The 13940-nt window shown below is 36.9% G+C and overlaps 1 protein-coding gene across 4 annotated transcripts in view; it reads left to right on the forward strand.

Moving 5' to 3' along the window:
- Nucleotides 1–13940, forward strand: part of CPED1 (cadherin like and PC-esterase domain containing 1) — a 307276-nt gene that overhangs the window by 280499 nt on the left and 12837 nt on the right. For all 4 annotated transcript variants that reach the window (XM_037733240.1, XM_017513874.2, XM_017513876.2 and 1 more), the window contains one exon: nt 2374–2520. In XM_037733240.1, coding sequence (XP_037589168.1) covers nt 2374–2520 — 147 coding nt within the window. The remainder of the gene's footprint in view (nt 1–2373; nt 2521–13940) is intronic.

Genomic DNA, 13940 nt, shown 5'->3' on the forward strand with positions numbered 1-13940 from the left:
TATGCCACTCAGCACATATACTCCTTGGCTGTCTGTCTCCTCTGCTGGATGGTAATTGTGAGAGCAACAAGGGAGCTGGGGGTTAGGGGAGTCTGTATGGCTCACACTGACAGCTCAAATGCCAAATACAATTGTCAGCACATAGTACATCCTCAAAAAATACCTGGTATACAAGCGAGTGTAGCAAGCGTAGTATCTAATAGGTAGCTTTCCAACCCTTTGTCCTCTCCCTTTCTCCCGCTTCTTGTAGACCTGTGTCCATTGATTCTATCTTCAAACGTACCCAATGTTTAGCTCCCCCTCTTAAGTAAGGAGATGCAATATTTGATTTTCTCTTCCTGCATTATTTAGCTTAGGGAAGGTTCCAGGTGCACCCATGTTTCTGCAAAAGACATAATTTTGTTCTTTTTATGGCTGCATAGTATTCTATGGTAAATATGTACCACATTTTCTTTATCCAGTCCACTTTTGATGAGAACCTAGGTTGGTTCTATGTCTTTTCTATTCTGAATAGTGCTGTAATAAACATACAAATGCATGTCTTTTTGGTAGAATGATTTATTTTATTTTGGATACATATTGAGTATGGGGATTGCTGGATCAAATGGTAGTTCTATTTTTAGTTCTTTGAGAAACCTTGAAACTCCTTTCCACAGTGGTTTAATTAATTTACATTTCCACCAACAGTATATAAGCATTCCTGTTTTACACAGCCTCACAAACATCTGTTAATTTTTCACTTTTCAATAATAGCCATTCTGACTGGTGTGAGATGGTATCTCACTGTGGTTTATATTTGCATTTCTCTGATGATTTGTTAACATTGAACATTTTTTTATGTTTGTTGGCTGTTTGTATTTTCTATTAGTCTACTTTGGATTTCTGTAAAGAAATACCATAGACTGGGTAAATTATAAAGAAAAGTGATATTTTGGCTCACTGTTCGGCAGACTATACAAGAAGCATGGCACCAGCATCTGTTCTGGCAAGGCCTCAGGAAGCTTACAATCACAATAGATGGCTAAGGGGGAGCAAGTGTGTCACATGACAAGAGACACAGAATGATAGAGGGAGCAGGAGAGAGCAGGGGAGGTGCCAGGCTCTTTTAAACAACCAGATCACATATGAACTCATTACCGTGAGGAGGACACCGAGCCATTCATGAAAGATTCGCCCTCATGTCCCAAACACGTCCCACTAAGCCTCACCTCCAACACTGGGGCTCATATTTCAACATGAGATTTGGAGGGGACAAATATCCAAATCATATGTCTTCTTTTGAGAAGTGTCTGCCAATTTTTAACAGGTTTGTTTTCTGCTTGCTGATTTAAATTCCTTAGGATTCTTGATATTAGAACTTTGTCAGATGCATAGTTTGCAAATAGTTTCTCCCATTCTGTAGATTGTCTATTTGCTGTGTTGATACTTTCTTTTGCTATGCAGAGCTCTTTAGTTTAATTAGGTGCCACTTATCAATTTTTTCTTTTGTTACAGTTGCTATTGGGGTCTTAGTCATAAATTCTTTGCCAAGGCCAATGTGCTGAAGGATATTTCCCAATTTTCTCCTAGGATTTTTAATAGTTTGAGGTCTTACATTAAGTATTTAATCCATCTTGAGTTAATTTTTATATATGGTAATTGGTAGGAATCCAGCTTCATTTTTTTGCATATGGATAGCCAGTTATAAATAGTGCTATCCAATAAATAGCACTATTTATTGAGTAAAGGGTCCTTTTCCCATTGCTTATTTTTGTTGACTTTGTTAAAATAAATTGGTTATAGATGCAGCTTTTTTTCTGGGTTCTTTATTCTCCTTCATTAGTCCGTTTCTGTTTTTATGCCAAAACCTTGCTTTTTGGTTACTGTAGCCTTATAGTATAGTTTGAAGTCACATAATGTGATGTGTTGGCCTTATTCTTTTTGTGTAGGATTGCTTTGGTTATTAGAGCTCATTTTTGGTTCCATATAAATTTTAGAATAGTTTTTTTTTTAATTCTGTGAACATGATATTTGTAATTTGATAGGAAAAGCATTAAATTTGTAGATTGCTTTAGGCAGCAATGTTGATTTTTAAATCGAGAATTTTTGATATTTTGATGAGTCTTTGTGGGCAATAAATTTAACCACTTTTTACTGAAGAAGTTCAAAACTGTGTGTCACTATAGATATTGTTGTTTTACACATACCTAAGTGATTACATGTATGTTTTGAGTAAAAAAAAATTAGAACACATCTTTATTTAAGAAATATATGTGAAATTTCTTGTCTTACACTATGACCAATCCCAGTAAAACAGATATTTACATAATTTCCAACTAAAGTATTGAATCATAAAACAATCCTCTGTTAATAAAAATTCTGCTTTCCAATCAGACTGAAGTACAAAACTTATGGAAAGAAAATTTGATTATTCTGGATACTGCAAAAAAATATGGCTATGAAGTAGTTGACACATTCACCATAACAATGGGACGATACAAGGAGTTTCTACAGGGGAAGTGTGGATGTCATTTCCATGAGGTATTTATGCTGGCTCTCTGAGTTTGATAGCTTTTGATTTTTTTAAATTTGTTGTGTCTTTAATTGTATTGTCAGTCTTATTTTGCATGAAACAAAAAACAGTGTGAGGTGGAGATTAAACGGTATGTTCATCATCACTCAGCCAAGGCATGTAGTAACCACAGCTTTAGCTCTACCAAATGAGGTGTTAAAAAATGTATGTTTGTTTAGACACTTCAAAACTAGGACCATTGGTCATTGCAGGCAGGAATATAGGAACCTGGAGGTCACTTAAATTCTCTAATAGACTTCAAGCCTTCCCATCAGAAATTGAATCAAAAAAAAAAAAAGTGACAAAAATTTTCATTAGCAGCAGCTTACAAAACAAATTTACTTGGTGTGCTGAACTAATGAATGACCTTCTTTCATTGGCTTGCCCCGTGCATAGCAGGAGGACCTGTTTTTTTGAGTAGGAGTTTTTTCCCTCCCCCAGGGTGAAAATAATTTTATTTTTAACCTATAAATAGGCTAAGCTGATAAGGTAATAGCCTAAAACAATTTTATTCTTTTTCCTCCTGTCCTTTTGCACCCTCTGTGGATTACTTCCCCTCCTACCCTTGACTAAAAAAAGTCTTGGGTAGGACCCATAAGTTTAACACCACTTTCAGATAACAAAAGGTCTCCAGTCACCTTTGGGCATAGGAGTATCACTTCAATACTAAAATTGTCCCATTCTGGGTCGTAACTACATAAGTCATTTCCCTCCTCAGTGTAGGTTTCCCTCAGTCTCAAAAGCCCAAATCAGGGGAGAGGAGGCAGGAGACTTCTTTGTCAATTCTATATCTTTCTTCTCTACTTTTCTATCTTTTTCTGCATTGGTCAGAATAGAGACGGGATGCTAAGGACCAGAAGAGTCTTATTTGAAGAGTACAAGCATAACCCAGTGATGTGCTCTCTGAGTCTCACATGCTACTTCTTTCTTTGATGAATACTTTTGTGAATTGCCTTGAAGAGCCTCCTTCCCACCAGTAGAACTTTCTGTCTACAGCTTCCTTGATGGCAGTAATACCTCTCCTCCAGCTAGATTCCTTTATTGGCTCCTTGGTATCCAACTGTTCGTCTCTCTGTTGAGGATCACGTTGCCCCTCCATGCATCCTTTTGAAAAATATTCAAAATGGCATTAGGCTTGCTATACTTTGAACCAAAGAAATATATACATTTTTATCTACAGAAATATTAATGGATCCTTGCTCTGTTGTTGCTGGAAATACAGTTCGTTCCCAATGAAGCTTTCTCACCTTCTCTGCCCCCTTCAAGTTGATCTGTAGCCACAGTGTATCATACCAGTTCTAATGCTTTCCAAACCCCAAGAGACATGTGTTAGGCTCTCTTGAAGGCTCCTCTCACTTGGCTTATGGCAAAAATGAAACAACACCCCAGTGGGGAAGAGGACCACAAAACATTGGAAAGCTTACACAGAAATTCCATCTTTTTCTTCCTGTTTGTCCCACAACTCTTTTGGTGAAAGAAGGATATGGGAAACTGGATTTTTCCATACTTTTACAAGTATTGCATAGGTTGTCCAGAAATTACTTGTAATATGAAATTTTTTGGCTACTGTTAGTGTGCTGTAGGTTTCAGGAGTTCAGCTGAAACTGAGATGAAAAGTGCCTTATTTTATCTTTCTATCAGATATTGCTCACTCTTTCTTGCTTGCCTTCTTTTGTAAACGAGGACGCATTCATTAGTGGATTAACTAGTGAGGTGACAACTAAGGTTTCCTTCTGATTCTCTTTTTCAGCCCTTAGCTGACTATCAGAATCCATCTTGGGGGCCAGGCGCGGTGGCTCACACCTGTAATCCCAGCACTTTGGGAGTCCGAGGCAGGTGGATCACTTGAGGTCAGGAGTTCAAGAACAGCTTGCCAGCATGGTGAAACCCTGTCTCTACTAAAAATACAAAAATTAGCTGAGTGTTGTAGTGGGCGCCTATAATGCCAGCTACTGGGGAGACAGAGGCAGGAGAATCACTTGAAACCTGGAAGCAGAGGTTGCAATGAGCCAAGATTGTACCACTGCACTCCAGCCTGGGTGACAGAGCAAGACTCCATCTCAAAAACAAACAAACAAACAAAAAAAGAATCCATCTTAGTCCCAAGAACCTTACAAATACTAAAAAAGTTACTGACACTGCAGTGGTTGCTCCATATGATTTATAGGTGGATTTACATTATCCTTTAATATGACCAAATGGAACTGCATTTCAGAGAAGTGAAAGCCTGCAGCCATAGTACAGAACATGACATTTTGAATTTTGACCTAGCAGCTTGAAGCTGAATCGTGCTGTTACAGAACAGATTTTAAGCTGTAGGATACTGCATGCCTACTAATGTCTTCCACAAGAAAATATACAACGTTTAGAGTACTTATCCTATTTGCAAAATGTCAAGACTTAGAAATGCAAGGGCAGTAGCCTGGAACAGAAAGAAGCAAAGATCTGACAGCTGAACCAGCCCAGGATCACAGCTCGCTACAAAAGCAAGCCAGTGGTTGCCAAACTCATAGAAAACAGGGCTTTTGAAAGACAACATACAGAATGGTTTTGTTCCTCTTTTAGAAAGGATTTGTGTTTATTTATTTATTTTTACATAATGTGTCTTCAATTCATATTTTTGTGGAAAGGTGTCCACTTTCTTTTTTTTTTTTTAAGCTTTTGTGCTGTGAAAGTCTAAAGAGGAAAACATCCTCGAATGATTTCAACATGACCCCAATTAAAAACAGAAGACACCCTTTCCATATAGTTACATTATGTATATCACCTACCACAGCAGCAACGAGTTCACATTAATAACCATGGTATTCAAAAAATCCAAAAAAGACTCTGAACCATCAGCACTAGAATATTGGCTTATAATTATTATTAACTAAAACTATCCTTAACTTGCATAATAGAAGTTATGGTGGCCTTCCAGGATGTGGCTCAGAACCCAGCAAATATGTCAAAATACCAGAGCAACCCAAAGGTTATGAATCTTATCAGCAAATTGTCAGCCAAATTTGGAGGTCAAGCATAATGCCCTTCTGATAAATAAAGCCTTTGCTGAAGGAAAAGCAACCTAAATCACCTTATGGATGTCGCAATAATACAAACCAATGTACCTCTGACCCTCTCATCAAGAGAGCTGGGGTGCTTTGAAGATAATCCCTACTCCTCTCCCCCAAATGCAGCTGAAGCATTTTACAGTGGTTTGCCATTAGGGTATTCATTCAGATAATGTTTTCCTACTAGGAATTACAAACTTTAAACACTTTTTAAATTTAAAAATATTTAAAACAAATTTAAAGGGAAAATAAAAAAAAAACAATGATTCAAGCATGTCAGATAAAATCATTTTGCTTATTTGACTTTATAGTTTTGTAAGTGTAATTATCACAACTTTCTTTTTCTTAACTCTATTTCTGATGTAGGCTGTCTTGATGACAAGCCATGTAGGTCTCCCCCAAATTATCTCAATTGATTTCAGAGTAGTGTTATCTATTTTGTTGTTTTTGTTTGTTTTGGTTTGTTTTTGTTTGTTTGTTTTAGACGAAGTTTTGCTCTGTCATCTGGGCTGGAGTGCAATGGCGTGATGTTGGCTCACCACAACCTCTACCTTCCAGGTTCAAGCAATTCTCCTGCCTCAGCCTCCTGAGTAGCTGGGATTACAGGCGTGTGCCACCACGCCCAGCTAATTTTTGTATTTTTTTAGTAGAGATGGGGTTTCACCATGTTGGCCAGGCTGATCTCAAACTCCTGACCTCAGGTGATCCACTCGCCTCGGCCTGGCAAAGTGCTGGGATTACAGGTGTGAGCCACCGCACCTGGCCTATTTTGAAGTTTTCATGTTTAAGCTAAAATAAGCTTCTGGGAGCATTTGCCTTTCCAGTCACAACATACAGCTGATATGATCATCTTTCTCAACTGATTCCCTTCATCATAAAGTCTCTAAATTCATTCATCACTTAGGCATAATTACTGTGTAACTCTTGAACAATTTGTACCATTTGTACCTCAGGAAGTCTCTAGAGCTGACACTAACATTTTATAATGTTTCTAAATCATCACCTAACATCTTAACAGTAATGTAATAGCAATGTTAGCTTATTAAAAACAATCCAAAAAATCTAAAATTCTTTTTAAAGGGTGATTTGATAATGAATGCAGCAAGCTGGAAAAAAAGTTGATTACTAGCCTCATGTCTACAAAGTTAAAGGGGAAAAATTCTGTTGATAACCTTTTTTTTCTCCTCTGTGCTCATTTTAAGAGCCTGGCAAATAAGTCTTACCATAAAGTAATAAGAAGAGTTGAAAAAATTGTGTTAGAACCATAAAAATTCTGGCTTGGGGGCCTTTTATCTTCTAATGTTCAATTAAACTATTTCCACAATAGATTCAAGGATAGCTGAGAAGGATTGGTATAATCATTACAGTAAGATATTGATGTTATTTCTTTGGTTTGTGGTTAGAATTCTATCATAGACATAACAAACTTGCTTCAGTGAGCTCTCACTGCCATAGGTGAGATTAAAGGTCTTGAGGTGTTTCTTTCATCTGTCAAGGCAACAAAAGAGAATATGTTGCCACTAAGAAACTATAAACAATTTCCCAACTGGTGTGCATCAATTTAGACTAACATGTTCCTGCTGATTAGAAAAGCAGGTGTTTCTTTTTATGAGTGGAAATGAATTACGTTTTCCCAATGTTTGCATAGGACAACAAACAGGATCCAGGTAGCTCTTGCCCAAGAGAGAGGTTTTGGATGGTGCCTTCAGTTATGTGGCAAACACCTACTGTGAACAAGCTAAAACCTGGAAAGAATATGGTAATGTTATTGACACAAACCTGGCTGCAGATGGGACAAATCCGCAACCAATTGTTATGTTATTATTCATTAGTCTAATAGGTTACCCAGGCCTTATATAATATCTTCCTTTTCTGGCAAATGTAGCTACAGCTTTTAACTCAGTCAACAAAAGACATCTGGCATCAAACCACCACTAATATCAGCAGTTTCCTTTGATTCTGGTACCATAGAAAGAAAAAAAGAAGGGAGTTTCAGTTCTTTGTCAGAGATGGTTTCCCACAATTAATTAATCTTAACCCAATACTCTTTATTATTTAAACTTAATTAAATAAACAAAAGATTATTTGGCCTAGAAATGAAGTGTTTTACTTTCTCCTTTAACCTTTACAAGTTTATTATCTAAACACAATTTCAAAATTAAAAAAAAACTTCAAATTCATCTGGTAGATAAACTGAAATCATGACTTTTAGGGAAAAAAAACAAAAACAAAAGATCCAAGTATGGTTAGCATAGTTAGCTGATATAGAAGAACCCAGGATTTAACTTTCAGCATGGCTATTTTTAATGACTTAGTATGGAAATTTAATTCAATAGATATTTTTTAGTATCTACATAAGCATTGTACTACTGCTGTAAGTGAGTTAGAAGAGCATTCTATAGGTCTTCCATAAGCATCTCAAAATCAACATGTCCTCAAAGGCAGAATTAATATTTCCTTTAAACTTTCTTCCCCTTTGGTGTTCCCTAATTTACTCTATCACACTGCCATTTATAAACTGGAGCCATCTTTTACTCTTATCTTTCTTCAGCCCCTTCACAACCCCTAACCAGCCAGTTACCAAATCCTGTATACATGCTATATATTTTCCATGCCTTTCTCCTACACTCCATTCTAACTGCCTTGACTTTGTTTATTCTTTTAATGAATCATTCAACATTTATTTTGTGAGTCCAGTTCTTGAACTAAACAGTAGTAATATAAAACTAAGTAAGACATACTCAGGACATTGCAATCAGGGTCAGGCCTAAAAACCCATATTATGAAACAATACATTCGATAGCCCATCAGATATATGAATAGGATATTGTGATAAAACCAAGAAAGGGCACTCAATCCGAGGATTAAGTGTCTCTCCTTGAATAACCATCCAAGTTAATTGATAAAGGATGAACAGGACTTAATCAAGATAATAGGATAATGGTGGAAGGAAGGCCAATGCAACCCCATTAGGATAATGTGAACCAAAGTAGCTCTGAAATAACCTGATGTTCTCAGAATCACAGAGAATCCTGTAGATAGTAGAATATCAATCACAAAAGGATATTTGAAAAAAGTAGGTGAGGGCAAGATCATGGTAAGCGCTGGATGATCCTATAGGTGATCGAGACCCACTGACAGGTTTTCAAGAGAGGAGTGAGATGGTCATGGTTTTGTTTCAAACAGCTAAGACTAATAACAGTGAGGACAGAAGATTTGAAGATGATCAAGTTAGAAAGAGAAGTTAGGAGAATTTTTTTCCAGAAGTCAGGTGAGAGATGGTAAAGCTCTACCCAAACCAGGACAGAGACAGCAAGTTTAAGACAGAGGTGGACAAAAGCAAGCCTGGTTTTAAAAAATGGTACCTGTAGATCTTATTTATGGCATGCAGGAGAGGGAAGAATCAAAGATGACTCCTAACCTGAGCGATGGATTAGAGAGCTAAATTGGAAGTTGAGACGGAGAATAACTGAAAAGACATTGTCTTAGGAAAAGATGTTGAGTTCAATTTTGAACATGTTGTGTTTGAGCTGCCTGTAGGACATCCAGGTGGAGATCTCCAATGGGCAGTTTGATATACAAATATGACACTGGGGGGATGGATGGGGATGGGAGATAGCAAAGGGAGTCATCAAAAAATAGATAGTAGTTAAAATCATGAAAATAGATCATCCAGAGAAAGTGAGTAGAGTGGATGAGGAGGAAACTCCTGGAAACACCAGTATTTCGGCAAAGTCCAAAGAAATAGGAGCATTTGAACTTAAGCAAAAACTCATAGCAGGAAAACTCTAGTAGAAGGTAATGCCATGGAAAGCCACAGAATAACTGTTTGTAAAAAGGAGAGATGGAGACAGGGTCAATGTTGCCAAATGTAATGGATCTATTAAGGGAGGATTTCAAAATATTGTTTATGGCATGAGGGTGAGGGGTAGGGTCCTTTCTGATCATCTTACAAGTGTTTTTGGTAAAATGTTGGGGCAAGAATTAGACTAGAATAGATTGAAGAAGCTTTAGAAGTAAGAAAAGGAGCTGATAACAGCTTTCAACAAATAAAAAAAGAAAGGGGGAAAGATAATGGATTTAAAGGAGGAAAGACTTTGGTATGCTTTTAAACAGAGGGGAAAACAAATACCAAGAGATAGAAAAAAATACAAGACAGAGAAGGACAGTTGGAGAAAGGCCCCTGAGGATCAGGTTGAGGATTCAGGTAAACAGTGTGTGGGGAGGCAAATGAACATGCGGGGGAGAAGGAACCCTCCTTCCCTATTATTGATTTCAGAGTAGTGTTTTGTTTTGTTTTTGTTTTTATGATTTCTTTGCCCTCAGCTTTTGTAATATTTTTATCTCAGAGCCTCTAATGACAACTACTTGAATCCATCCTTCTTACCCCCCACTAGGAGAATGTTCCTATACTTCAAATTTGGTGTTGTCATTTAAAATCTTTTAATGGCCTTGTGCTGAAGATGAGTTAGAGATTCCTACACTCCTTTTTCAGAAATGTAGTTTCAAACAGTTCTTTCTGTGTAAAATGATTAGTGCTCATTCAATCATCTGTAAGTGCATTCTAGCCTCTGCTACTAGCTGATTAGATTAGAGATCAGTGCCCAAAGAGAATGAATTCATTGGTCATGAGGGAGCCCGGCCTTTTCTGAGATGACTTGGTACAAAATCCTTTTCCAAAGGGAGCACTCTATATTGAATGGTGATAACACCAATTTTATCAGAGCATCTCTCTTAAGAAGGATAATTAAATGGAGGATCAACAAACAGTGAAAGTAACTTAAGTTGAACTACTATTATGACTCCATAAGGCAGCTATACTTCCCATCCTTTGCAATACTGAAACCTAGAATGTCAGTGTGGATCAAAAAGAGATGTTGACCCACAAACTCCTTCTTGTTCTTTGCAGTCAACCCTTATGTTAGGGAGTTTATTACTGGCCTTTAAGAACCAAGCTAAGTCAGAGTTTTAACTATTTTGATTAGCATTTCCTACATTAAGGTTTAATGTTCTAATTTGGTGAAAACAGGTTTTATGGTTTGAGAAATACTGAATATGCCTCCACCTTATGGGCTCTCAGATAAAAAATTAGTATTTTAAATAATCCCAGAAGCTCTTACACTAAAGAAGCTGGTTAGCTTAGTTTGACCCAGTTTTTCTCCAGCATTTCTGACCACAGAATCACTTTTCCTTTTTTTTATTACAACTATTAACACCCCACTAAACACACTTTGAGAAAATTGGCATAAGTATAAGGTCTAAAAAATCATGCATGAAGTACAGACTAAATGAAGCAGATTTACCACAAGCATTTATATTCTCTTCCACTTGAAACCCCAAGAAAAATACTTTAAAGACATAAAGCTACTCACTTACCCCCCAACCCTCTGCCACAAAGAAAAGACAAAATAAGAAATAACTCATAACAGACAAGAAATCTGAATTCATTTGAATTCGTTCTATGAAGTTTGACTGAGTAGGCAACATAAGGTACAACTGAAAGTGCCTAGAGAAGAGAAATACCAGCTGAGGGTGAGGCATACTTGCTGCTCAGATCCTCTTAATGGTCCACAGTCTAAAGGAACCTAGTGCTAAAAAAGATAAGGCTGAGACATGGGTCAGAAAACAATGGTTAAAAGTCTATGTGCAAAACTGGTAGACCCCTGAGTTCCTCACCCCAGTCCATACAGTCAGGAATCTACATCCTCACATATGATATCTTTCAAAATGGAACTGCAGAAAGTCTGGACTCAGAAACACAAATATAGTAAAGAATAAATTAATCTAGAGGCTGAAAACAGAAAGATGAAGGTAAAGTTGGCCTGTGAAGGGAGGAGTCCCGAACTTTTCCCTAGACCTCCTAGCATTCCATAGTCATACATAGGATGCCTCAGACAGGAGGCTGGAGAGCTCTTCTGACAAGAAACTGAATGACCCACTGGAAGATCTTCTTTATAAAGGCCAGAGTAATGTTGAGCAGATTCCTACAGTGAAGTCAGTAGTTGGAACTGTTAGTCCCCACACAAATTGTATAACATTTAGTGCCTTAATCTTAAAATATTTAAGTTCAAGAGAGTTAGATAGAAACAGATACCTGTGTATTAAGGTTCAATAGATTCCAAGACCCAAGATGCACATCTAAATAGAGCAAGAAAAGAATTAGCTTATAATCAGACTAATAAAGGTCATTCCAATAGTATAAAAATTCAGTAACATAGCCACTTGGGAAACTGAGTTTAAGACAGGGGAATTTAGTATCTAGGGAAATGCATGAGAGTGTAAGATAGAACCAACAGTTTAATATTAAATTGCTAAACTTCTGGTCTGGACCTCCCTACAATCAGTCTCACACCTCAGTGCAGAATTTGTTCCCAGAGCCAACACTCAGCTTTCTCAGAGGGCAGGAGTTACAAAGGCTCAGCTGTCAGAGTAAGAAGGGCTGGGGATTAGAGGAAGGGTGGGAGACAGACAATATGCTGACTGTAAATCTGGAAACACCAAAACAAAACAAAACAAAACAAAAAACTCATTCCTAAAGAAAATTTTAGTCTTGCCCCCTAATCCCCAGCATCTTTGACGGATTCAGAAATTGGATTCCCTTCAATCAAAACATAGTTTATTTCATGTGGCCATAATTAAATATTTGGGGGCTAAGCGATGAAATGAAAGAATTCCCTATTATCTGTCAAAATTGCATGATGTCCTGAAGAGAAATTATGAGTTATAAGGACTGACTTCTAGCTATTGTTTGCCATGTTATTTTTATTCCACTTTTGTGAATTCTTAGGCTACTTTTTCAGCTGGTCATAATTTGGTGACTGGATCTTGGATTGAATGCCATCTGCAGAATGACTATATCCAACATAAAGTACTTCAACAGTATATGTTTATCTTAAGACTAGCACATTTGCCTAGCCAATCTCATGTTTTCCAACCTCAGAAAGCCATTTCCCTGCCTCCTCTTCAGACCCCATCCGTTATAACGAAACATATTTGTAATCAGAATAGCCTCTAATCTAGTATAAGACAATTTTGGAACACTCGCACTACAAAAATTGTTTTCTATTTTATTCTGTGGATTTGGAACCACATCAGAAGTGCTTTGGGGGTTATTCAGGTCAAGATCAATTTTAAGAAAGGTATTTGCTTATAATCTGCCTGACACCTTTCCAGTTCACCAAGCCTTCCCTTTTGTACTGGCTTTTTGGAAATTCAGAGTTATTTTTAGATGCAGCAGTTAATTGACATGGCAATACACTTGTTCTGGTGACTGTTTATGTGAAGCCAATTTTGATTGGTGAAGTTACCTACATTTAATAGTAAAAGTTGCAACGTTTTGTTTTGTAATTAACACAATTGTTTGTTTGTTTGGGAAGTCTTGTAATTCCCACAGGCCGAATCCAGTCAAGTTGAATTGTGGCCATTTTTATGACTTCAAAAATGTCACTGTACCCACATTTTTAATGGTGTAGAGATGTGGAAAGATCTATAATTATAAACTGGGAAATCACTTATGGTATAAGGAATCCATAAAAAAGTAAAAGTTACCTCTATACTCCAAAGCACAGAATTTCAATTCTTACTACAATGAGTCACAAAAAAGTGTGATCATCTATATAACCTATATGATCTTACACTTATAACACTCTATTTTAGCTCCAAAATTGTTTTCCTAAAGTTCTATAGTCAGTATATTAAAAATATTTGTCTTTGAAACACTGTAATCTTTACTTGAAAGTCTTACATGTAACTTAATTAAAGGTAAACATTGCTGTGAGAAAAATAATTTTTATTATAAGACTATAGAACAATGCTGATCACATACACACACACAAAAGCACAAAAGTGAAGAGCAGTTACTTCAGATTAGAGTGACAAAATAAACATTGTCCTTTAACACTCATATTTAACATAATACAAACATTTGCCAAATCTTACATGTATGTATTATTAACCATATGTAGTAGCTCCTTTCCCCTTAGAGACACATGTCTCTTTGTCAGTGTCAAGTCATCTGCACCCAAATTTAGAGAAGCATTTGGATGTGCCAAACTGTTAGAATTTGTTTCTGATTAAGGTAACCACTGTATGCAAACATCTGAGGCCTTTTGTCTCTGTGTCAAGGCCTAAATCTTTCAGTGATGTTTTCTAATGTCTCATTTTTGTTGTTTACTATAATTACTATGCCCCAAAGGTAACCTAACGTGTATTGCAAAGCAGATCTCTTTCAAAGTCACATTCCAGTTGACACTTTAGTTGGATTTTAAGAACCCCAAATGGCTCTCTGACTTTGGAAAGGACCCAAATGGGCACATTTCCACACATGAGATCAAAGGAAA

The sequence above is a fragment of the Cebus imitator genome, unplaced genomic scaffold, assembly GCF_001604975.1.
Source record: "Cebus imitator isolate Cc_AM_T3 unplaced genomic scaffold, Cebus_imitator-1.0 Scaffold508, whole genome shotgun sequence".
In the NCBI taxonomy this organism is placed as follows: domain Eukaryota; kingdom Metazoa; phylum Chordata; class Mammalia; order Primates; family Cebidae; genus Cebus; species Cebus imitator.